Below are 26,268 nucleotides of genomic sequence, written 5' to 3' on the forward strand. Positions count from 1 at the left end.
CTTATATAAATATTTATTTTTCTTTTATTTAGTTACTTTTGCTTTTTACCCCCAGAGTTCTCTTGGATTATGCCAGGATCTTCGCATGGCCAAAAGAGGCAGCTATTGGGACAAATTGGACTAATGGTTTGTCTGAGCCTTAGAACCAGTTCCATATTTAATGGGCACTGAAGAATAGAATGCCAATGGTTTGGGACTGTGTGCTTAGCCACTGGAGATGGTGCAGAATAATGAGTCTGGCCAAGACAGAAGATGCACATGTGAGAATGCTCACGGAATAAAAGTTACCGTAACTAAGCCACATTACACTTTTTGATGTGGTTGCAATGATAAAAGTTACTCAGAACAACTCGAGGAATGCAAGGGTCACCGTCCCTAAAATTTAGGGAGTTACTATTTTTGAACCCCAAAATCTATTCGTGTCATTATCTTTGTTTTTGCACGAGAATTAATTCTCTGGTCTATACAGAGGTCAAATTTTGCACGATCATGGAGAATTTTAGACCGGAAGATTTAAACGGGAAAATTGTTACACGTATGCCATGTAATAGACATAAGGAGCAAATCTGAGAATGAAATTTTGAGGAGCTGAGGGCAAATTGTTGTAGTTTCATCAACTATGGAGAGTACTTCTTCGTCTCTGACTCATGTACAGAGGTAGAGCTTGCTCTCTCTGGTCAACTCTCTCTCTCTATTCTCAAAGGAAATGCTCTACATGATGGGCTGATTCCATCGAAGATATAGTTCTATGTTTTCTTTGCACTTCTACTAAGGCAAGAGCCTCACTGTCCAGGTTCAAGAGCAACTATTGGCTTCTCCAATGCACGAACTAAAGGAAGTAATGACCATGCCACATAGAAACAAGGTTTTTCAACTCGAATTTAGTGTTGTTCTGGTCACAAAAAACGCTTTTCTAAAAGGGATGTTGTTCTAAACATGTTGGACAATAAGAACGGTGAATTCCGTGCAATTCTGCACGTGAATCAGAGTTATGGTTACAAAAAATGCTTTCCTAAAAGGGATGTTGATCTGGTCATGCTAAACTGTCCTTATGCAGCTGGGATTTACTCAAACAAAAATGAAAACCAACTGTTCATAGGTTATGTATTTTGGAACATTTCATTTTTGTAGCTTTCCATCTTTTAATTGATAAAGAAATACCGAGAGGAGCGCCGGTCTTCAAGCCCAATCTGGTGTTGAACGAGGGAGTGAAGCCTTTGTTTGTGTGTGTGTGTGTGTGTGTGTGTGTGTGTGTGTGTGTGAAAAGACCAAGTATTAAATGAAAGAACTACTGCTTTATGTGAGTCATAGACCGGTTTCATGGTTCCATCCCTAGGATTTGAATTCTTTTCTGTAGGAATTTAAGCTCGGACAGTTTTGGGTGAAAAGGCCATACACACAAATTTTACAAAGATTATAGGACTAGAGAGATGGCAAACATAGACAAAGGCAAAGGAAAACTCCCTCATGAAGAAGAGAGTTTTTCTGCTCATAGACACCGAAGAGAGAGTATTGGTGCACAGGTGTCAGCACCTTCTAGAACCGACGTTGAACCACAAGATGAGGAGCAAGAACAAGAGAACTTGTTTATGGCACAGCTCCTCAATATGGTTGGCTCTTTCGAACATCTTGTAAAGAATCCTCAGATGCAAAAAATTTTGAAGTCACATAATGAGGATTCTCAGGCTGAGTCATCACATCATACCATGGAGCGCTCAAAAAGACAAACCTCTAAAATGTGTGAGGATGTGGAAAAGATGCCAAACATAAAGACAAGTCCAGTGCAACAAGAAGCACAAGCACAGGACCAGGGAGTGAATGGTCAAGGCAGTTATACACAAGTGGCACAGCAGACTATTCCTCCTCAATTTGCTACTTATCCTAGTTACTTTGGTGATGGGTCGGTTTTTCAAGCAATGGTTGGATTACCCATGGGTTATCAAGGATACTTGCCTACAGGGCCACCAGGAATGATGCCTATTGAGGCAGTGAACCCACTTTATGCTAATATTGGTCTACAGCCCAGTTATTAGACTTTGCAGAGTCCTTATTTGATGCCTGGAGTACAAAATGCAGCGGCTGGTTTTTTTCAATCTAGTGGGCATATGGCAGCTAAGACAGGTGAAATGAATACTAATAATGCACCTAAGGGACTCCCCTTTTTACAACCACCTGTCTATGATAACCTGAAATCAAAAAGTTCAAAGCCTAAAGACTATAAAAAGGATGGTCAGGCATTAAAGTTTGAAACCTTTCGTGGTATGCAAGATAAGCTAAAAGCTTTGGCATTTATACAGTAGTTTGATGCAGCTTACACTGGAGGGAATTTTACTAAGACTTCTAAGAAGTGGAAGGCTGCACCTTTTTTGAAAGGTAATACTTTGCAGTGGTGGAACATATTGTTGATGCAAGGATATGCACCTACCACTTGGATCCATTTCAAACAGTTGTTTGCAACCTCATGGTTAACTAACACATTTGAAGTAGATGTCATGATTGCATGGCATAAATTGGACGCAGCCAATTGTACAGATTTAGAAGAGTATAATAAGAAATTTTGGGAAGCACTTTTGCGCGTGAGTTCTTACAGGACAATCCCCTTGTCAAAACAAATTGAAAAGTACTGTTGCAATTTGCTCGAAGCCATCAGGGATTATTGTACCAAGACCAGGGTTACAAATATGGTATAGTTAATTCAAAATGCTAGTGTGGCAAATGCATTGTTGAAAGAAAAAACTGACAGCTTTAAAGGCACTAAAAAGAAGGATTCTCAATTTAAGCAAGATCCTGGCGAGAAGAAGAAGCAATTTCCATAAAGGACCAGCTTTACAAAGAAGTCTTTTTGGAATAAAATATTTCAGCAGCAACCTCAAACTTCTTTTAAACAGGGCAAAGGACAAAAGAGGCCACTTTTTAGCAAATCGTTTGAAGAAAGAAAAGCTTTAATGATGGTTGGGAAATGCTTTATATGTGAACAGAAAGGCCATATTGCTTCTAAGTGCCCACTGCAATCTTCTAAAGATGCGGAGGATAAAGATGCGCCAAATAAAAAGAAGCCCAGCATTGGCTTAGTGCCTAATATGGTGGGAGATCAATCAACCGATGATGCTACAAAATTATGCAAAGCTTGGGGAAAGATCAAAGATTCCACGGTGCTTATTTTCTTTGATCCTGGGGCTCATGCAAACTTTATCTCACCGGCATTGGCAACTAAGCTGGGTATACGTCTTGAGGAAATGGGACCAGTTGGATAGGCTAATTTGGCATGCTCAGGACATACTGAACCTATCACCCCCATTCTTGGCAAACTCCGTATGCACATTCAGAGCTATGTGGACACAGAGGAGTTCCATATTATGCCTTTAGAGGGCTATGATGTTCTGTTGGGTATTCCATGGTGCCACAGGCAACATGCTATCTTGGATACTTACAGCAGAACAATTACTCTTGTACATAAGGACAAGACTCATGTGTTGGATGTGAAGCTTAAAGGAGAGTCTGTCCAAGTTGTTTCTACTTCTGCAATTACTTCTGTAATAAAAAATCATATTTCTGCGTACTTGGTTTTTGCAAAGCAAGTTAATGAAGTTGACAGTAATGTGTTTGTACTAGATGAAAGTTTAAGATCATACCATAGATCTTATTCCAAGGACTAGTCCGCCCAATAGGCCACCGTATAAGGTCAGTGCAACGCAACAGAAAGAGATTATGACACAAGTTAATGAGCTTTTAGAGAAGGTACTAATTCAACCCAGTACTCCGTTTTGTTCACCTATGTTGCTAGTTCAGAAAAAGAACGGCTCTTGGCGAACGTGCATTGACTATAGAGCCTTGAATAAGAACACAATCAAGAATAGGTTTTCGATTCTGAGGATAGATCACATTCTTGATCGATTACAAGGAGCAAAAATATTTAGCATGATAGATTTGAAAAGTGGGTACCATTAGATCAGAATCAAGCCAATGGATATCCATAAGACTACTTTTAGAATGACATTTGGTCTTTATAAATTTTTAGTCATGCCATTTGGATTGACCAATACTCCTGCTACGTTTAACAGGATGATGGATAGAATTTTCCGCCCTTATCGAAGTTTCGTTGGCACATTCTTTGATGATATGATTATCTTTTCAAATAATGAAGAGGAGCATAGAAAACACTTAGTTACAGTCTTTAATGAGCTTAAGCATAACATATTGCTCATTAATGGCAAGAAGAGTGAATTCTTTTTGAAAGAGATTCACTTCCTTGGGCACATAGTTTCTAAAGATGGTGTGAAGATGGATCCTGCAAAGATAGAAGCAATTGTCTCTTGGCTAGACTTGAAAATTGTTCATGATATCCACAGTTTCCTTGGCTTATGCTCTTACTACACAAGATTTGTAAGATACTTTGCAGAGATTACTTCTCCTTTACATGCACTTGAAAAGAAGAATGTCAAATGAAAATGGACTGTAGAGAGAAATCAGCATTTAGATACTTAAAGGGAAAAATGACTACAGATCTAGTACTTATTTTGCCAGATTTGTCTAAGCTATTCGTAGTGCAGTGTGATGCGAGTGAAAACAGCATTAGTGTTGTATTAATGCAGAATGGCCGAGTTGTGGTATACGAGAGTAGAGTACTCTTTGTCATTGAAAGAACTTACCAAATTTATGAGACAGAGTTATTGGTTGTGATCCATGCACTCTCTAGTCGGAAGCACTATTTGCTTGGTGCTGATTTTGTAGTGCAAACAGATCATCAAACACTTAGATACTTTCTTACACATGCTAAATTGTCAGAGAAACACATGCGTTGGGCAAATTTCCTATCTATGTTTCATTTTCAAATAGTGCATGTGGAAGGCAAGAAGAATGTAGTTGCAGATGCTTTATCTCGCAAACCACAAGCGTCAACTGTTTCAATTTCTTATCACCATGAATTGGATGATATGAAAGAGCAATATGCTGATGACGAAGGTTTCTCTGAAATCTATGAACAGTTGATCAATGGCCAACAACATGATCATTATATATTCAAAGAAGGCTTTATTATGATGCATGGAAGACTATGTGTTACAAAACAGCTAAGGCCAAAAGTTTTATTATAAAGTCGTGCTCCACCGTATGCAGGACATCGTGGTATTGATGCTACAGTCAAAGCGACATAGACTTTCTTCTATTGGTCAGCCTTAAGATCTAATGTTGATGCATATGTCAGATCTTGCCTTGTATGCCAAAAAGTCAAATTTGATAGACAGAAGGCACCATGGTTATTGCAACCACTGTCTATTCTAGAAAGGCCATGGAAAGGTATTGCCATGGATTTCATTTTTAATCTTCCAAGAACTTCTTCAGGGAATAATGGAATCTGGACTATCATTTGCAGATTCAGTAAACAGGCACATTTCATTTCTGTAAGGAAAAAGATTAAGTCGGAACACATGGTAAAGATATTTATGTATAATATCTTCAAGTACCATGGAATGCCACGGTCAATTGTCAGTGATAGGGACCCAAGAATGACTAGCTTGTTTTGGAAAGCATCATTTGAAAACATGGGCACTACGCTAAAATTTTCATCTTCTTTCCATTCACAAACTGATGGACAATCTGAAGAAGCAAAATCAATTGTTTTAGATCTACTGAAGTGTTATGTTTCAGATCATGAGACTTCTTGGGAACACTACTTGCCATTGGTTGAGTATGCATACAATAATACAGTGCACTCATCTACTGGCAAAGCACCTTTCGAGATTGTGGAAGGTGGAAAGAAATTGCCTCCCATTTTGCAAACAAAAGATAACATTTTTGAAGCAAATCGTTATGTAAAAGATTGGAAAGCAGCATATAAAAAGATCAAGTATCCCTTAGAAAAGTCAAAAGCTAAACAAAAAAGAGCTTCAAAAAGGATGATTGGGTCTTATTGCGTTTTGAAAAGGCACATTTGAGAAAACAAAAGGGCAAGGAACGTTTGTTTCCAAAGCTAAGTCTTAAAAAAGATCAATGGCATGACACATAGGCTGAAATTGCCAGAGAATTGAAAAACTCATAATGCATTCCATGTGTGTAATCGCCCCGAACAACGTAGTATGCTTAACAATTATGATATTCGCCTGTTTTTTAGATTTAATGTAAAAGAGAATGAACACTTAAAGCTGAAAATGAAAATTACTCACAAAATTACAGCCATGAAAATGTAAAGTAATGGAGACAAGATTGAGGGTTGAAGATGGGCAATCTCCCCTCCCTCCCTCCCCCCCCGAAGGAATGTATTTCTGCTCAACCCAAGTCCCTTAGGGAAGAGCTCAGTTACAATCGACCTGAGAGTGAGGAGAAGTAATTCTCACTCTCACAAGATCATGCAAAGATGCACAAACACACATCCATTATCTATTATGCAATGATAAGAACTGATTTCTTTACAGTATGAGAGAAGAAAGAGGGGAAATCGGCCTTTCTCCATCGTTGATCAACAGTACATGGATAGGGCTTGCTTCTTGTTGCTAGAATGGAAGAAAGAGCTCGAGAAGGAGGTGCTGTAATGAATTTACAAACTTGTTGTCTTGTAAAACAGCAGTGATAGAAGAGGGAATATGGAGGAATTTGATAATGGAGAAGTGGGGGATGATGATGGAGATGGATGGGGCCAGTTTCTGGCTATCTGTGGGTGTTGTACATGAGTTTACAGCAAAGAAAAATGATGCTGAATGAAGAAAAACGAGCTCTGATTTATAGGAGAGGGAAAAGCTAGTACAAAAGGGGAAAGTGGAGTAGCACAAGACAAGTGTCCATGAGATGTGACAAGTGGTAGGACTCTTGGAAACTGGTGTGATTGACACTTGTCTCTTCTCTATGGCCTTCCTTTTTGGGCTGAATACTGTCAAGAATAGAAACATCCAAATTTAGTAAGCACAGTCAGAGTACAGAATTTACTATTTTTAAAATGACATCCCTATTTTTTAGGACTAGCATTTTTAGGCTAATTCGAGGCTCCTAAAATTTAGGGACCCTCTAATATGGGTGTCATATGAAAGCTTTTTCCGTGTACATCGCAAAAACGGTATCAGAATCTTCATGTGACTTTCCTATGCAAAGAAATGTGCATTTCAAGCTTTCAGCCCACACATGCACATTGTACAAGCATTTCATGATCATGCCATCTTGTTGATTGTAACTATCTGTTCTGGCGGATCTAGCCCACACTTCAAGGCATCAATCCTTTCTGTGTGCGAGTCTAACCCTGATATGCATGAGTTCTGGTCACAGGCGCCCAATCGAGCTATATAGGTGGAAGTGTGAACTATCTTTTCTCTAACCCACCGCATGGGTCCACCATAACCTGTGACCACTCATCAGTGGTGGCCAACTCCAATGCACTGTTCTTTATATCTAATTAGTGCAAAGGAAACAAATTTAATAAATTATTATATAGACAAATTATTGAAAAATGATACAAATTCTGTTTCTATAGAGTTGTGACAATGTGAGCCTATCGAGGCCTTTTATTAGTGAAGTGCCAAAAGATATGGTTCAAGAGGAACAGCTTGAAGTAGAGGGATTAGATGAGAGTCTAGTTCTTGAGCAAATCCTGGCACATAAGGATAGGAAAGTGAAAGGTAGAGTTATAAGAAGATTTTTGGTGAAGTTTAAGAACTATTCACCAATGGATGCATGCCAAATGGATGGAAGAGGCTAAATTAGCAAATTCGCCTCAGTTATTGCAACTTTACCGAGAAGCTTTCTTGCTGGAATCTACGGTGACTTAGAATGCTTTTTGAAGCAATGTACATTCTCTATTGTACAATTGAATACTACATCTCATTGAATAATGCACGATGTATGGTTTACAGTTAGCATTAACATGTGTATCATTGAATAAAATCTCAGTGCTTTGAAGTTATATTTGTTACACTTCAATTGAATGATTATACATGTTGTGACACTAATAGTTCGGGGATACGTGCTATCGCCGTGTTGCATCCGAAAACATGTATATTAGAAAGACTCCTAGTAATCATAGTTGGATACAAGATGTGATCCTCCCCTTATGTGAGACTTAAACTTGCAATGACATAAATGGTAGGGAGAAAACTCCTACCATCGCCCAATGTCATCTATTAGCAAGTCATACATGCAATGGCACTAATAACATGAAGAATCTTGTTATTGTCCTTTGTCATCCGTTAGCATGTGTGGCATGCAATCGAGGTCGCTTGTTTCTTTCAAGAGGGGAGTATGTCACCAAGTGGTGATACTTTTTACAATTGCTTTCCTTATTTACTTATATAAATATTTCATTTACGCACCTAGGAACTACTTGGTCCCCTGTATAGCCCGAGTTCTACTTGGAACACCTAAAAACACTAGCTGTAGGTGGATTTGATCTTGGTGACATGCAAATGCGCCGGATGAGGCAGCACGTGAAATTGTAATTTTTCTCCTGTATGGACAGAAGAACACACATTATGGAACATAATCAATGAATTTGTTTTATTCTGATTGTATATCCGTAAGTAAATTACGCAAACGAACAACTGTGCATAAAAGGATTATTCTTAATTAATGAAGTTGTTTTTATATGTTTCACGTAATGTGTTAGGTCATTAGATAACTAAGAACTTTCATAGAGGGAAGTGGGTGGATGGATTTCCGACGAATCCAATCCTATGGCAAGGTGGTCTCGATTAGCTAAGAGATTTCCCCAAAAACAAACACTAGGAAAAAACTCTAAGAAGGGCCGATTCACTAACTTACCTAGGGTTTGGTCTCAGGTATAGTTACCTGGAACGGGGAACGAGAACGGGACCCCCTGGAACGGGGGGAACGTCCAAGGTGGGGGGAACGGGAACGGGGGGGAACGGCACATATCTTAAGTGCCCCAAATATGCCCTGCATGATCAAGTTGCCCCAAAGAATGTCCCTCTAATTGCCCCAATATCCCTCAATGCTCCAAATTGACCCAAATGTCCCAAAATTGACTCGATTATCCCCACAGCTCCAAATTGCTCATGAATTGCCCCAATTATTCTAGTTTCCCTTGAAATTAGACAACATAAATGGATAATTACCTTGGAATTGAGAATAGACTAAAATTTGATTGTGATTTGCAAGAGTTCATAATGCATCAAATTTGAGCTTTACATGGACTCCCAATTGGCTTGTGGGTTGTCTTGACACTTTGAATATGAGAGAGAGAGAGAGAGAGAGAGATTAGTGTGTGCACATTAGGCAATGGAGATAGGTGAACATGTAGTAGAAGGAGTGTGATATAAGCAAAAAGAAAAAACGTGGAAAAATGTAAATTTTTTGTCAACAGGCTTGGAATGGCCGTTCCAAACAGGGAACGGCAGGGAACGGTAGGGAACAGCCCAGGGAATGGCAGGGAACGTTCCCTGGCTGTTTCACCTCCTCCAAGGATCTGGAACGCGTTAAACCGTTCCTATAAGCTGGAACGGCCGTTCCTTGTTTCTATGGTCTCAGAACCTAAATTGTAATTATCCTAAGGGAAAGGTATGGTGGCTGTGCCAAAGCACTGCAAGGGATTTCATAAATCCTTAGTCTGCTATACTGGAAAAAAGCATTATACTCCATGAACCAAGGGTAATTGTAGTCACTCCTTCCGGACAAGAAGCCTCTCTAAGGACACCTCCGGATGTGAGCTAGTTGTTGATAGGTGATTGTTAGGTCAATTAAGAACCTTCAAGTCGGTCCTCCGTGGATGACAGCAGGACGCTTTCCTTGCGAGGTAGACCTAGGATTATAGAGCTAGTCAGACAAAATCCGATCATTCTGGTTAGAGTACGGATGGCGACAGCTAGAAGGTAAACTCTGAGCAACTACTAAAATGTTACTCATCACATAATAAAGGCAGATACGTTACACATCCGATTAAACTTGTCTTGCTGCAAATCTTTATCAGGTCAATCCAACAACCTAGAGGTAGCCAATACTTCTCCTTGCAACGAATTCTCCTCCTTACAAAAATCCGAAGGGCACCAAACTGCAAAAGGTAACATCTCCTACCAAGATGCAATCAAATGAGAAAGAAAAAAGACTAGGAGACCTTAATAGGCCTCATGGAATTAAGCAAATGCCACCAAGAAGCATGTATAACTATGCTACCATGAGAGATGCTAGTCCTTTCTATGAAAATTTTTGCAATATCTATCCAAGGATGACTCTCTACACAGTGCCTGCAAAAGAGCTAGCCTCAAAACAACCATATGCAAATTAACATCCAATAAAGCTGCTCTCCCCATCCTTTTAGGAGTAGTCACATGCTGTCACGAAATCCACACCTGGCCAAAATGATTGCCTGTCTTTTTCCACAACATGAATCAGATAGGATGAACCAATTCCAAAAGAGACTTCTTAGTCCAAGGAAGTAATGGCAAAAAAAACGAAATCATACTGATCATGATGCATTGACCAACTTTAAGTCTCACATGAAGAGACCAACCTTGAGATTTCCAATACATGAACAGATCATGAATACGGGATGACATCCAATCAAGCAAGGCATAGGGAGTTACATCCACACCAATAGGATAACCCAAGTGTCTGGTTATATCTCTCTTAGAAATCACAACTCCATGCCAACCCAAGGCCTACAAATCATTCTCCGTACAAGAGAGTAGTGTAGATTTCTGAGCATTAATATGAAGTCTTGATGCCATAGTAAAAAGATTCCACACAACCACTGCCCGATTAACATTAGTGCGATCAACCTTAAGAAACATAAAGAAATCATCTGCCAAAGATTGACTCAAAAGTTAGACACCACTGGAAACAGACAAACCAACAATCTCGCCTTGATCAGCCAACTTATCCAACAATGAGAGCATCAGGTGAGTGACTAAAGCGGCAACCTTGTCGAAGAGACCGAAACAAGGCAATTTCATATGTGATCCCTCCATTAAGTGCAATACAAGCTGCAGCACTCTCTCTCTCTCTCTCTCTCTCTCTCTCTCTCTCTCTCTCTCTCTCATAATGCATATTGCATATTATATCAAATGATACAAGATTACAAAAAGTCACATGACCAAAAGAATACAAAAGTCTCAGCAAAGAAGCAACAAAAATTATTGTATGCTTAGGGACCAAGTCTCCCCATTGAAAGAAGATCAGTGTGTTGAATAAGATCCAACTGCCAATGTAGGAGACCTTTCAGCTTAACAAGATGTCTCTAAACACTAGATGCGGAACCAAAAACAAGAGTAATCCAATTATGCCAACAAGCCGAGAAATGGAGAAAAGCAAATAGAATCTTCATATGTGGTTGTGCTAGAGTGGGGTATTTGGGTCGAGAGCAAAGACCCATTCAAAGGGGATATAGTGACATGCCAACAATAGCCCTCCAATATCAAATAAATGGATCTAAATTTTCCAAGCCAAAGGGCACGAAAAAAAACAATGGCGAGAAGATTCTACGTTGGTGAGACAAGAAAAAGCTATTGCCACTCGAAATTCGATGTTTTGCAAATGCCGCGGTAAGAGAAAGCCCACCAACCATCACACGCCAAAGAAAGACTTTACATTTATGCGGTGTCTTGTTAAACCAACCCTCCACAACAATTATTTTCTACCAAGCCCAAGATTTATGCAAGCCCCAAACAAGGTTGGCCTTGGTGACCTAGTGCTTAGTCATAAGGTGATACACTTGATTAGCTAAAGCCTTTTCCAAATGAAGTCAAGTTGCAAGGTCCCAATCTTGCCATGGACAATCAGAATCAAAAGTAGGGAAGGGCTCCCTGGGCTACAATGCTGTCAAAAGTTGCTCTGTGTGTATACGCACACGCGTGTAAGAAGTTTGAATTAATGAAGTGAAGTATTTACAATGGGCATTCTTGCCAACTAAGCAAAATCAATTATCATAGATAGGCAAAAAATATTGATGATACTAAAAGGCGACAAAATACAATGCTATCTTCGAATACCAAACCAATTGAAACTCTTGAAGTAATCTACTACAATCCTGTCAAAAGTTGCTCTGTGTGTGTGTGTGCGTACGCACGTGTGTAAGAAGTTTGAATTAATGAAGCAAAGTATTTACGATGGGCATTCTTGCCAACCAAGCAAAATCGAGTATCATAGATATGCAAAAAATATTGATGATTCCAAAAGGAGACAAAATACGATGCTATAGGGACAAGAGAAGGGGATCATGAAGTGAGCACAATAGGGGTGGTGCGAATAATATTCAGCCATAGGACAACCACCTCTTCAAATACCAAACCAATTGAAACCCTAGAAGTAATCTACCATAATAGCAACCTTCGCACAGCAAGGCCAAGTCAAAGATGAAAGCATTGCAAGTTTATTAAATGTCCCAAAGACCAATCCATCGCATAAAATGAAAGAGACAAGGATGATGGGGCTGTAACATGGCTGAGGATGGCTTCTTACACAAAACCTGAGAATGGGTGACCATCCACTAACGTGTCATTGAAGTCCATACTCAAGAAATGAAATCCCTTCACATGAGATCTTGCGACCGCATAGTACACCCCTTGTGGGAAGAGCCCTGTTCAAAAACCCCCATATGAAAACTTTCCCCTAATAGGGAAGCTTAGACTTCCACAATTGAAGCAATCAACCATGCCACTTAGCTCTAAGATCACAGTTAGACCACACTGTTCTCTCTTTATATTGAGATTCACCAATCATCCCACTTAGCTCTACTATCACGAATAGACCAAATTGTTCTCTCTTTATACTCAAATTCACTTTGAGATGAGCAGGGGAGGATAGATTGGCATGTGACTCTGGGATCAATGGAGAGCCAGTGCTCACGCATACATTTTCAGGAGCCAGTGCTCACGCATACATTTTCAGGAGCCTCAAACAAAGCTTTGGCTCTTCAACACTTTGGTCACACCAACACTCCTGTATGGGACCCTCATACAAAAATCGAGCCTCTACCACACAAGAGCCACATAGAATCAACCACTACCCAAGGGGAAAGAGATATATGAGGGATGGGAGCAGATGGAGAGAACCCTAGTACCGATGATTTCACGGATGATTCGAAGTAAGCTCTCTATAACCCATGAGATTATTAGAGCAAAGATAGGAGCACCACCCATAGCAGCAAAGGCCCTCTTCCAAAAAACTTTTCTGCATAGGCTTTGGACCTTGCTGAGAAAGAGATACTCCTAGCTTACACTAGAGTTCTCCAAAAAATCAACATTACAAGGGGATACCAAGAACTGGTATGCTCGGACAAAGGCATGGTTATAGTTACATGGATTACACATGAATCACCTCCCATCACTACAATACAGCTTGGATTTGCCCCACTTGGAGCTCAAGTGATGCAGCCATCTAATATATGTACTTCCTCAATGAAAGTCATAGCAATGCCTGCCCAAGAATGTTATTATTCACATAAGGACTACAACAAGGCTATCTACAACGTTGTCATGAGACTTGACATCCAACTAGACAACATCAACTAGATATTGTAGAATGGTAACATGTTGCCAAGAGACTCACACCTAACCCAAATGATTTCCTTGCTTTTCGCAAGCCATAAAATGGACAGGCTGCATCAATTCTTGCAATCACTTTTGAGGAAGCTAAGGTTAAAAAATATGAGATCATACTTATCACCATCTATGCAATTTTGAGGCACACATGTATTGGCCAGCCATGAGATGTTCAATACATAAAACTTGTCATGAACAAGTGAAAACTTTCAATCGAGCAATGCTTAGGAAGCCACACCCCACCCAATGGAATCTCTCTCTCTCTCTCTCTCTCTCTCTCTCTCTCTCTCTCTCTCTCTCTCTCTCTCTCTCTCTCTCTCTCTCTCTCTCTCTCTCTCTATATATATATATATATATATATATATATATATATAAGGTAATTGTATTAATTACAAAAAAAAGCACAAGATTACAAAATACACGATGGCTCTAGGCCATTGTGTATAAAATCAAAGACATCATTGTGAAGGTACAAAGGAAGCAAAATAACTAAAGGGGGGCAAAAGAAACTACTCTCCTAGCTACGCAAAGAGGAACAAAGACCAATGTTGAATAGGATGGCGTGCCTAGGACTTTTCACTATTACTAGTGCTCTCCTACTTGTCAGTGGGACTGTAATGTCCTACTAAGTCTGCCCAACACTAGTTTCATGTCCCCAAGACTACTGCAATTTGTGGAATGCCATTTCCACCTCCTTACAAACCATGGAACCTCTCCCTTGTTTGAACCAAGAGGCCCCTTGGCAAGACTAGTTGATTAATGGTAGGCTCCTTTTGGGCCGTCCTTCCACAAATCAAATATATCATTCACTTATTCGTGATAAAAATTGGCTTGTCCAAAAAGGCAATACCACCTATGGTCTCCAAAAAGACAAAGCGTGGTGGAAATATGTGGTGATGACAGGGTGGCTTAACAAAACACCTTTCCAATCCAAGACTTTCATTTGACAAATGCTGATTGGTGTGCTTCCCCTTGCCTCAACACTCTCCGAGCGAAGAATTTCCAATGGTTGCAACCTTTTTGGCCAGACGTCAATTTGAAACCCCCTACCATTGGTTCCTTACTTGCCCGATCAAGAGGAAGATTTGGTCACTACTATCACCATTTGGTTAGGCTATCGATGCTTCCAAAGGACTAAGTCTTTGGACATCCCAAGTTTGTGGACCCTATGCAGCAAATACAAAAGTGCTCTTTCCTTTCTTGCAATTCTAGGGTCATTGACATATATAGACCACGAGGAATGCATTCATCTTTGATGCTTCATCGGGCGTGCAAAGTCATACAGCCCACTTGAAAAAGGGTTCTTCATTGGCAACTAGACTTGATTGAGTTAACATATACTCTCCCTCCCTCCCTCCCTCCCTCCCTCCCTCCCTCTCCCTCTCCCTCTCTCTCTCTCTCTCTCTCTCTCTCTCTCTCTCTCTCAAAAGGCCACATCCATGATCGACCCCAACGAGATACAACTAATAGTTACATTGCATATTGTACCTAAGGTTGAGTCACACATATCGTAGTACTCACTTGCCACAATAATAGTCCTCGAACTCAGCCCACATGACCACAGATACCTAAGGTTGACTCAAAAGTGAAGACATTGCAAGCCCTTCTAACATACAAGAGACTAGTCCAATGCAAAAAATAAAAGAGACAAGGATGCTCCAGCTATAGAGCAACTCTTGATGGCATCTTCCTCAAAACCCAAAAAAGGATGATTGTCTGTTACCATGCCATTGAAGTTCATGATTGAAAAACAAAACTCAAATCTATCTAGCCATTAAGTAGGAGACGATGAGATGAGCCTAAGTCTCATCACATGTGATGCAAAAAATGCATCTAGCAAGGAAACTTGAGACATTACAGCACATCACCATTGTGGAGACCCCTATAAGAAACCTACAAATAAAGACTTTCTCCCTCATAAGGAAGTTTAGACATCCATAATTGAAGGGAGCAATCTTGCAAGTTACCACTCAACTCTACTCTCCATGCATAACCAAACCTTATTCACCTTCTCAATCACCCATCTCTTATTTCCTACTATTTTGCAATAAACCTAATTGGCAATTTGTTCCGAAAATTCCCCTGGATTCACAAAAGCCTAGTCCAACCATTGGGAAGAATCCTGCAATCCAAGCAAGGGGTGATACCGCCCTATACCTCTACTCTTAGCACTCCTACCATCCCCCTCTACACTCCTACCCTCCCTCAACACCCCACCCCAGTACTCCCACCCCAACCACGCTCTTCGCCCCAACAACCCCACTGACCAACCCCCGCCCTTTGCACCCCCTACCCTTGCCTTTTGTAGACCAATCCCTACCCCAATCCTTCCCCATCCCAAATCCAACCTATCTCCCCTCTCCTAGCCTGATTCGTCCCATTTTCTAGACTCGACCCGCCTGTTGAGCTAAAACACGCTTTTCTACTGATTAGCATTCTTAAACAGGCCCCAAAACACACTTAATTAATGAAAAACCCTAAAAAGGAGAGCGATTCGAGAGAGTTTCGATGGTCCCCCAAAAACCCTAATTATTTGGGACACTCCTTCAACATCTATAAATAGACAAGTTGTCTCCCATTTAATCTCATTCCTATCTGTGCAGGTTTCACACCCTTGAGTGCAGATTTCAACCATCAATCTACCTCTACATGGCTGTCCAACCTTCGAGACTGCTACCACCTCTCCATCAGCCCTTACAGTGCCTTGGCACCTTCCCCCAGGCTATCGCCCACCACTATTTGGCGCCCTCCTCCAAGCTGCGTTTGGCATCTCCCAACCATCGCCACCATCTTCATCACCCTCAACTGCTTGCGTTTGGTGTCATCTCCATCAGGCGACAACTTCCTCCATCAAGCAACAGCTCCTCCACACCATGCGACAGCTGCCAGCCCCTCTTCATCATCGTTTTACAAATTCCTCACTTTGACCAGTGGTCACAAACTTGGGATCCATCTCCAATGGACGTCACTCTCCGACACACTACTCTACCCTTGAGTATCTGTACACTCTTACATTCATTTGCAGTATTCATTCACTTCAGAGTTGTGTTCTTCTCTCCGGTCTTCTATTTGAGTTTTTAGTTTTGCGTTTAGGGTTTGAGTTTTGAGTTTTGTGTTTAGGGTTTGAGCTTTGCTTTTTGTGTTTATGTCCGTCTCTTTGTGTTTTTGTCGTGGTCGTACACTCTTGTGTTTCCTCAGTGCAAACCCTAGCAATTTTCTTCACATGGTATCAGAGCCGACGCTCTTGTAAAGAGTATCCTACGGATATTGTGGAGAGCTAGTCTTTGTGCGAGGCACACAATACGACTCGTAACTGAATCACAATGTCCCAAACACCTCTTCTCTAGTTCCTATGATATCCTATCAAGCTTCTCCATCACTGGAGGCCCTTAGACAACATTATGGACTCATGAGGAGGACGACACTCCATTTTTACTTTCACCTTCTTTTTCTACTCCTAGTCTCCAGATTTCACTAACGTGACAAAGGAGGACTTTGAGAAGTACTATCGCAACAAGTATAGTGATGTTTACACCCCTCCTACCAGTTTTACTACCACCTTCGAACCGGTTGGTGAGGCTAGCCACGTCTCTAATCATGGAGGATATACGACATTCGAAACATCTGGCGATCCATCTTCATCATCTCAACCAGGTCCAATGTCAAATTTATACAATCCTTTTGAGTTGCATGAATCAAAACCCTCGCCTGTTTCTTCTTTTGAGGTACAGGATCCACATGCCTTTGCGTATGTGAACTTCAATAGAGAGGGCTCACGAAGCAGACAAAATTCACACATCTACAGCTTCTATTTCATTTGAGCATGTAACACACACTTCTCACTTCCCTCCCATCCCACCCTCTTCTACCTCCACCCTTGATCATCTCTCTTCATCCTTTCAAAATCTCGGATTACACTCCACATTCACTTCACACACACTAGGGGTTGGATCTTCCATCTCCACTCCTAGCACCTTCTCCTTCTCTACCTCTTTGCACCATGGTACTTCGTTAGAGGGAATACCATCCTTCAACACAATGCCTCTCACATTTCTCCAAATGAGCACTCCCATAGCACCTAGGACGACTGTGATGGGCATCCCCCTCACTATCCCTAGATTCATATCTCACATGGCCACTCAGACGCAGGGGTTTCAGTCCTCAGCTTATGGTTTGTCTTCACACTTACTTTGGGTTACACCTATGCAAGGATTTCCATCTTCTACTCCACGTATTCCCATCCCACCTCCACCATGGGCTACTCATACAGCTATCATGTCCATGCCTAATCAGCCCATCCCTACCGAAGGATCCACCTTGCACACTACCCACATGCTTGGTGGACACTCTAGGGCCCATTCCCCAATGCACTCCACTCCCCCATCCTATCCCCATTACACTTTTTCACACTACCCATCTCCGAGCAGTACTGCTCCTATTGCAACAGTCAAGAATGCCTTTACGAATAAGACTCGTTTTAAAGGGTCAAATTTCACCACTTGGTCGAATTTCATGCAACAAGTGCTCGAGTCTCAGGGTCTTTGGGACCTCGTCATTGGTCTAGAGCCTATGCCTAGCTCACCCTGACTACATCCGTCAATGGAGAGCCTGCAATGCCAAAGCCAATGTTAAGCTGATGCAAGGATTGCTTCTTGAGTTTCACTCTCAGTTACAACACTTCCCACTCACTTTAGAGCATTGGAGTCCCCTTCTCGACCACTATGCGGCCCGAGATCGTACTTGGCACGTAAATCTTAACTTTGAGCTTCAAAAGTTCTCTATTAAGAAAGGGGATGATCTAAAAGTCAAGCTAGCTGAATATGGGCAATTACTAGCAAAGTTCGCCACTACTAGCTCTCCAAAGTCAAATGACGATCAAGTTACGTTCTTCTTGAATAAGTTGCCTGAAAAATACTTCAATTTCATTTAGCACATCATCTCACAGCCTCAATTGTCAACCTTCTACGAGTTTGAGTGTCAGTTCCTAAGTTACGCAAGGTTACATGATCAAGTCCACAAGAAATCCTCATCACAGTCTTATTCAAAGCAGAGGAGATTGGTTGCCTCTTCTTCGAGAGGAAAAACCAACACTGGCAAGAACTCACAAGATGCAAAGGCAAGCCAATCAAAGGGTGACTCCTCTTCCTCAAATGGAACCAAAGAATCTAGACCTAACTGGCAGCAACTCCCTAAGAAAAACATGTTTTGCACACATTGCCAGAGAGCCGGCCATGTGGACGAGAAGTATCGTTCCTATCCCAAGGTCTTCCACCTAAAACGCCTCAGCAAACCATTGCAATTGCACAATAGTCCACTGGGGCTATGCCTTTCTCTCCTACTTCATCTACTCCTTTAGCACCCATTGTTGCTGCTAGACATGTGGCCCAAGCACAGCATCAACAAACAGTCTCTTTCACTGCCCCTGAGGGATTGGCTAATTGGTCTGCATGTCTTGATTACATTGCACTTCATGCATCCATCTCACCTTCCTCTCCACCTCGTCATGCATTCCCTTGGCAGATCCCTGCTACTGGATGTACGCGATGGTGGACACCTTAGACTAGTATACCTCTAGGTCCTTCGAGATACCCTAGGTCAATCTAGCATCCATTTTTTGCACTCTTAGAATCGGGCCTATAAGATTCATTATCCTTAGGCTTTCCATTCTTAAGTTTTCCGTTGCATTTACTCACACACATACACATTCATTGCATTGTCTTTTCAGTTAGATTTTCTCTCTGTTATGTTTTGCTTTGGAGCATCTCACCACTGACCTCTGTGTTTGCAAATTCTCATCTCTTTTGCAAGGTCTTGTCTTTCAATATAGGGCTAACTTGTAGATTACTTTGGTCCTACCTGGCTAGAGACGTGGGGTTGCGCACCATTCATTTCATGGTTTCATCATCCTAGGAGTGCTTGTCATTCTTCCAACATGAAGGTTTCTCCTCCCCAGGCGGATCGTGTAACATCTCTCTCGATGCTATCATGGAGGTGACTTGTCATTCCTAGGAGTGCTTGTCATTCTTCCAATATAAAGGTTTCCCCTCCCCAGGCGGATCGTGCAATATCTCTCTCAATGCTATCATGGAGGTGACTTCTGTCTTGCTCTTTCAACAGGGTGCTTCATCCACTTCATCTTCATTATCTTCTTCCATTCCTTATGGTTCTTGGCACCACACGAAGATCGAAATCAGGCTTCTCTTCCTTCTTCAACATCCACATTCAAGTTGAGAGGGGGTTTCTACCCTTCTTGGTATTCTATAGGCTTCAACACTCTCTCTTCAACACCAACTTTTTTCCCCTGTTGTACCTTCCGCTTTGCATTGCATGATTTTATCATCGTTGTACTAGGCGCTTGGGCATGTGAACAATTACCCCACAAGGAACATTGTCCAAGTGACACCTATTGCATGAGCATTCCTCAGCATGTAGTATACTTTGCATCTCATTGTGCAAAGCACCACTTGAGCGGATTCTAAGTTGTTTCCATTGGCGGCTGTTGTCACCACACCACCATACTCCTTCATCACCCGAATACCTCATCACCTGTTTTTCCTCGCCATCAGCATCCTTGAGTGGATTGGTAAGATTGTACTATTTTGTGATGTGTTGGGTACACCCTCCCTACTCCCGTCCTCTAGGTCATTGTTACTCAATTAGCCGCATCCCATAAATTTTGACTCTTCTTTTTTTAAAATAAGTTCAATGTTGTTCCATCCGCCTTCCTAGGACTTGGTAGGCCACTAGGCAGCCGACGTGCACCCTTTGTCCAATGCCATGTCCTCTCTGGGGTGACTACTTGGACTCCCTTGGTAAAATAACCATCACCTCTGAAGTCTTGGTAGGCCACTAGGCAGCCACCGTGCACCCTTCGTCTGATGCCTTGGCTACTTTGGGATGGGGCGCCTTGGGATAAGTAAAAATCAAAGTGGCTAGCCTAACCTTTCGGCTCAGTTTCGGGCTCAAGAAAGGTGTTGAGCTAAAACACACTTTTCAACTGATAAGCATTCTTAAACAGCCCCAAAGACACTTAATTAATGGAAAACCCTAAAAATGGGAGCGGACGAGAGAGTTTCAATGGTCCCCCAAAAACCCTAATTATTTGGGACACTCCTTCAACATCTATAAATAGATAGGTTGCCCCCATTTAACCTCATTCCCGTTTGTGCAAGTTTCACACCCTTGAGTGCAAATTTCAGCCATTAATCTACCTCTACATAGCTGTCCAACCTTCGAGATTGCTGCCACCTCTCCATCAGCCCTTGCAATGCCCTAGGGCCTTCCTCCAGGCTGTCGCCACCACTGTTTGGCGCCCTCCTCCAGGCTGCGTTTGGCATCTTCCAACCACTGCCAGTATCTTCATTACCCTCAACTGCTTGCGTTTGGTGTCATCTCCATCAAGCAACAACTTCCTCCATCAAGAGGCAACTCCTCCACACCAAGCGACAACTGCCAACCCTCTTCATCATCGTTTTGCAAATTCCTCAATCCGACTGGTGGTCACAGACTTGGGACAGACTTGGGATCCGTCTCCGGTGGGAGTCACTCTCTGACACACTGCTTTATCCTTCAGTATCTGTACAAACTTACATTCATTTGCATGTTAGCGATCACATTCCTGGCCCTACAGTGCGGCAGCCTGGTCGGACTGACCAGTCGGACTGCCACGTGGTAGTTCGACCTGTACTTGTCAGTCAGCTACATTTAATGCAACCGACCTGTTTTTCAGGGCGCATTTTGGCTAGCTATTTATAGCCGACATTCTGCAATCTTCCCCACACTTCTGTTTTACAGATCTCAGACTGGTGACTCGTGCAGATTACAGACTGGAGATTGTGCAAACTGCAACAGACTTCGAGGTGGACAACAGGTTGCATCATCGAGGTGGAGACACGCAGTCCCGTGCACTGCGCCCGTGTACATATCTGCATACCTTTGTATACAGCACACTTTATACAGCAGATCTTCATCTTCCACTGTCTCTTTCTCTCCCTCTTCTCTCTGCATTCACTCTCTCTCTCAGTCTTGGTCCCACGCTTCCGCATCGCTGCACTCTGACATTGCAGTATTCATTCACTTTAAAGTTGTGTTTTTCTCTCTCGTCTTCTGTTTGAGTTTTTAGTTTTGTGTTTAGGGTTTGAGTTTTGAGTTTGGCGTTTAGGGTTTGAGTTTTGCTTTCTGTGCTTGTGTCTATCTCTTTGTGTTTCTGCCATGGTTGTACACTCTCTGTTTCCTCAATGCAAACCCTAGCAGTTTTCTTCACACTGCCCCATCCCAAGCCGTCCCACCCATACCACCAACTCATAGTAGATAGTAGGAAAGGAATTCCCCCCTTGCAACCTCTAACTGACCCAAGGGAGGAGAGGGAACCCCTTGGGGATACACTCGATAAACTTTTCCCTCTACTTTCAGCAACACAAATGAAAAAAAAGACCATTGCAGCAGTTAGTCTCTAGGCATCATCAATCAAACCACCGACATCAAAACCTTCATCACATGAGTCCTAATTGCTACAAGAATTTTAAAAAGTTCCAAGACAAGCTAGCAAAAATCAAACAAAAATGATCAAGAAGAAAGAGTATATCAAGGAGGTGCATGAACAATTGCAAAGCATAAAGGAGCAACAACAAAAGGCCGAGGAAGAAACTATGACAAAGTCATTACAAGCTAAAGTGACCAGCTAGATACAAAGAGTGAACTCATCAGGTTCAACACGTTATTATAAAGAGGTCGTGTAAGTAATAAAGGAAAACAAGAGGATTGAAAGCATTAAGAGTGAGATAAGGATTAGTGACCTCCCCATAGGATGGGACAAGGAGAAGTTCACTCCAAAGTTTGAGCAAAATATCATCTTGGAAACAAATGTACTAAAAGCACAATTAAACAAGGTTGTCCTGTTCATAAACTTGGGGAACCCTATCCACATTACCCTAAAGGATACACAAGCCAACGTTACACATATGGATATGACAAATAAGGTAGCAGCAATCAAACAAACTAAGTCCTTACAAGGGACAAGAGTGTGGATCATAGATGAGCTAACCCCCCCATCAACTCAAAAATCAACCGGTAGAATTAGCCAAAGTTAGAGAGGCAAGAAGGAATGCAAAATGAGTAGTATATAGACGAGGAAAAGCAATCATCAAAGATTTCAACATTCCAACTCCCCAAAAGTATCTTTCTTGTGATGTATTTTAGCTATCCTTTACACTTGTAATGAAAACCAATGTTTGTAATCAAGGCTTTCATGAGCCATGAGAGCTTAGAGTTTAGTCTTTTTTCATACTTCCTTGTTACTTTTATGTGTCCACATGGCACTGATGCCCTGATGTGGAATATAATGAATTATCTGATTTGCCCTATAGCTCTCTCTCTCTCTCTCTCTCTCTCTCTCTCTCTCTCTCTCTCTCTCTCTACGAGATCACCAAAGCAAAGCTAGATGCAGCAATTTTTCCCTCAAAAAGCAGAAATTGAAAGTCAAATGCTGAATTTTGTGACAATGTCATCTACAAATGTCAACCCAATCCTCCACACTCATATATGGACAGCCCACAATGGAATCTACAACAAAGAATATCTCCTGGCACCACAATATTAGATATAAAGATAGCATAATCCATGGATAATTCAGATGAGCAAGAGGTAACTGTACCGAAGAGGTGATAAGTGGCCTCACATACGGTGAAGGACTACTGACAGACAATTCAGCAAAACTAAGTAGTACATCGAGCTCTGCAACCAAAGTTGCAACCCCTTCAAAGACCTGACACATGACAAAGCAAGACTGACTAGGATATTTAAGTGGAACATCATCCTGACAGGTCAGAAACCAAAGAACTGTCACAAAAAACACAGTGAGCTCACCTCAAGAAAAGTCGAGGTTACTTCAACCACTTTACCAACCAGATCCCTCTGAGTGGCTGAATATTCATCAGTATATTTGATATACTGCTCACTCAACCTTTTTAGTTTTGCATTTGTGAATTTGATGCCATCTTTCCTTGTTTCCAAGGTTATGTAGTTAGCATTCAGTTGCCTTCTGACTTTAGGTTCTTCCTTTTTTGTAATTCTGAAAACATGGCCCCACTGGGTGGTCTTCTCAAGCTTAAGTACTTTATCAACGGCAAGATCCAGCTCATTTGCGGCTGTCTGATGTACTTTCCGCATTTTATCATCTACAGCATCCCTTTCAGTTTTTATGGTTTGCAGATTGCTGTCGTACCCTGCAGAGATGATGTACTCCCCATTTTGAATCTGGTCAAGGTCCACAGCTGCTTCAACAAGTCCTTCAAATTTACCCAGATGGTCAGGACCGGTCCAAGTCCTTAATAGGCTAACATAGCGTTCTGCTACCAATGGGGCACATTCTCCTCCATATTGCTCCAGCACATCTCTAATGAAAGGAAGGCGGACACTGGCCTGCCACCAGTACTTACTGTTATTTTAGCTGGCAATCATGACCAAGATGTAATCACTTCTATAAAATTTGAGAAGCATAACATTTGGGATTTCTAAAACTGCATAGACAGAAAATGGAATGTTCTATCCAAGGCTTTGATGGAACAGTTGCACGGGCAGTTTCAGTTTGTAGTGCGGTTGATTCAAATATATAAATGCCCAATTAGCAATATGATTTCAACCACATAAAGCTTCACTTAGACAACCCGATAAGCTCATAGACACCATAAATTAATTTATTACACTGACCTGATACAACTTTACAATGTCTTGTAAAACCGCTCTTCTCTTGTCTACTTTCCTTGAAAGCCTTTCAACATCTGGGATCCGCTTTAGATGTTGCCTTGTGTCTTGTCGTAAAGCTGTATCTTCAACGAAAGCCTGAACCAAATCAAGCCTGCTGTTTATTTCATTAACATCTAGCAGGGGCTGTTTCAGCCACCGGTTCAGCAATCTCTTTCCCATACCCGCAGTACATGTCCTATTCATCAATCCAAACAAACTAAAACTCTTGTTACTATCTGTCTTACTCTCCAAAACATTTAATGCCCGCAGGGCTGCAGCATCAAGCCGCATAAACGTGTCTAGACTGTATGCTTCTAAGGCAAACTTGCCATGATTTGAGTCATCTGCTAGTAGTTCAGTGTATGACAGAAGAGCACCAAGAGCTCCAGCTGCATTCTCAGAGGCCAAAACCAAATCTTTTAGCTGTTCACTTGAGCCTTTGGCTAGGCGGGCCACATCTTGTTCTACATCTCTTGATTTGAATGTACTTCTTTTCTTTTCTGTCAAAAGCACATTACAGCGAGCAATTACATCCTTCAAGCGGTCCCCATCCAGAGTACGGCCAGTTTCCTGAGGGATAACACACTCCCTGCATCCTAAAGAGATCATAGCTGATTCCAAATTTGTGTAGTGGTCATCATCCAGGAATTCTGTCAAACCCAGGCTCCGCTTTGTGAGGTTGACAAAGGCCATTCCAACCAGTCGTTCATTCTCACGGATAATAGCATGTACAGCCATGACAACGGGTGTATCCTGCATGTCATTGGTTGCAAACAAGACATCTTCAAAGTTGCCAATTTGCCCTGGTGTTCCAGTCTTGACAAGTCTCCAGATAGACGCACTTCCTTCATAGAGTTCTACAGTGTGGTCTGTCCTGGTGAGTAGCAAATCCCTAACTATAGTCTCAAACATACTTTTGCTGATAGAGATACTAGAGAGTGATTCTGACCCATTGCCCAGCTGGCGAAGGCCGGTCATTGTACGATAATAATTTTTCGCAATAAACGACGCATTGTCTCCATGTGAGGTATAATAATCCTGGGGAAGGCAACAGGAAGTAAAATCACGTGCTTCTCAAGCGAATTCGCGAGAAATGAAAGGAGTAGGCTGTTTAGTCCTTACCTTCCTGTCGAAGAAACGAACCACTTGTGCATCCTGCAGCACGAGAACAGCACCGAGATTATGACCGATGAATCTTCAGCAATATGCAAAAGGATGCATAACAGCCTGAAACTAACCTCTGGGAGCTTACGGTAGAAATTCAAAAATCCGTGAACCTGCTTAGCATCTGCATCCAATTTATTTAAAGAAAACCACCATGGCTACTTGAGAACTGAGTATAATCCATCGTTGAAATAATGACATAGAAGCGTACAAAATAGAAAAAATGAATGCATTTGTCAGTCTTTCACACCTAGCTTGAGCTCCGGAAGCTTGTTTTCTTCCCTGTCATCCAAGCCTTCGTCTGTTTCCATGAGAGCGGGAGCCATGCTCTCTCTCTCTCTCTCTTTCTCTCTCTCTCTCTCGACGGGAAGGCAGATGGCGGCGAAAATTTGGCGCGCAAAAAAATGACCCGCGATTTATAAGAATACTGTAGGACTATCAAACTCGTTTGCTTGCTTGGTTTGTGCTCTCAAAGGTTCTTTAACAATGAAGCTCCTATAGAACCTACTTTCCTTGGTGGGTTAGCAGCCATGGCTAACCCATCTCGCTTGTCCAACATGCCCCCCCTAGCAATCTTCTTCAACATGCCCCCCCCCCCCTTAGCAATCTTCTTTCAACACTTTTGTTCAACATGTCCCCCCCAAGCAATCTTCGTTCATTGTGTCAACCAGCACTAGCTCAACTAGAAGAGTTCCATGTGATCAGTCGCTCAATTCCCTCCCCTTAATTGAGAGACCCCACGACATCGAATCTTTGAGGATGAAATGACCCTTCGAGTGATAGGCCATCATCCCAATTCTCAACAAAATAATGGCATTGCACTTTTTATTTTTAAAAACTTCATTCATTTTGTGAGGAATAAGTTCGCCCCGTACATGAAAACAATTTT

General features: G+C 41.8%; 1 protein-coding gene across 4 annotated transcripts in view; it reads right to left on the minus strand.

The window, feature by feature from the left end:
* Window positions 1-25,935, minus strand: part of MSH2 (MUTS homolog 2) — a 37,539-nt gene extending 11,604 nt beyond the window's left edge. Inside the window, exons 1-6 of one of the 4 annotated variants that reach the window (XM_087695963.1) lie at window positions 25,630-25,935; window positions 25,454-25,503; window positions 25,338-25,370; window positions 24,180-25,253; window positions 23,337-23,891; window positions 23,125-23,256 (exon numbers count right to left, since the gene is read on the minus strand). In XM_087695963.1, the coding sequence (XP_087552089.1) occupies window positions 23,125-23,256; window positions 23,337-23,891; window positions 24,180-25,253; window positions 25,338-25,370; window positions 25,454-25,503; window positions 25,630-25,705 (1,920 nt within the window). In that variant the 5' untranslated portion in view covers window positions 25,706-25,935. The remainder of the gene's footprint in view (window positions 1-23,124; window positions 23,257-23,336; window positions 23,892-24,179; window positions 25,254-25,337; window positions 25,371-25,453; window positions 25,504-25,629) is intronic. The other 3 variants (XM_087695964.1, XM_087695961.1, XM_087695962.1) reach the window with 3 other exon arrangements.
* Window positions 25,936-26,268: the final 333 nt, after the last annotated feature.

This window comes from Lygodium microphyllum, chromosome 16 (genome assembly GCF_053477565.2).
Source record: "Lygodium microphyllum isolate KBCC chromosome 16, Lygodium_microphyllum_v1.1.10, whole genome shotgun sequence".
In the NCBI taxonomy this organism is placed as follows: Eukaryota; Viridiplantae; Streptophyta; class Polypodiopsida; order Schizaeales; family Lygodiaceae; genus Lygodium; species Lygodium microphyllum.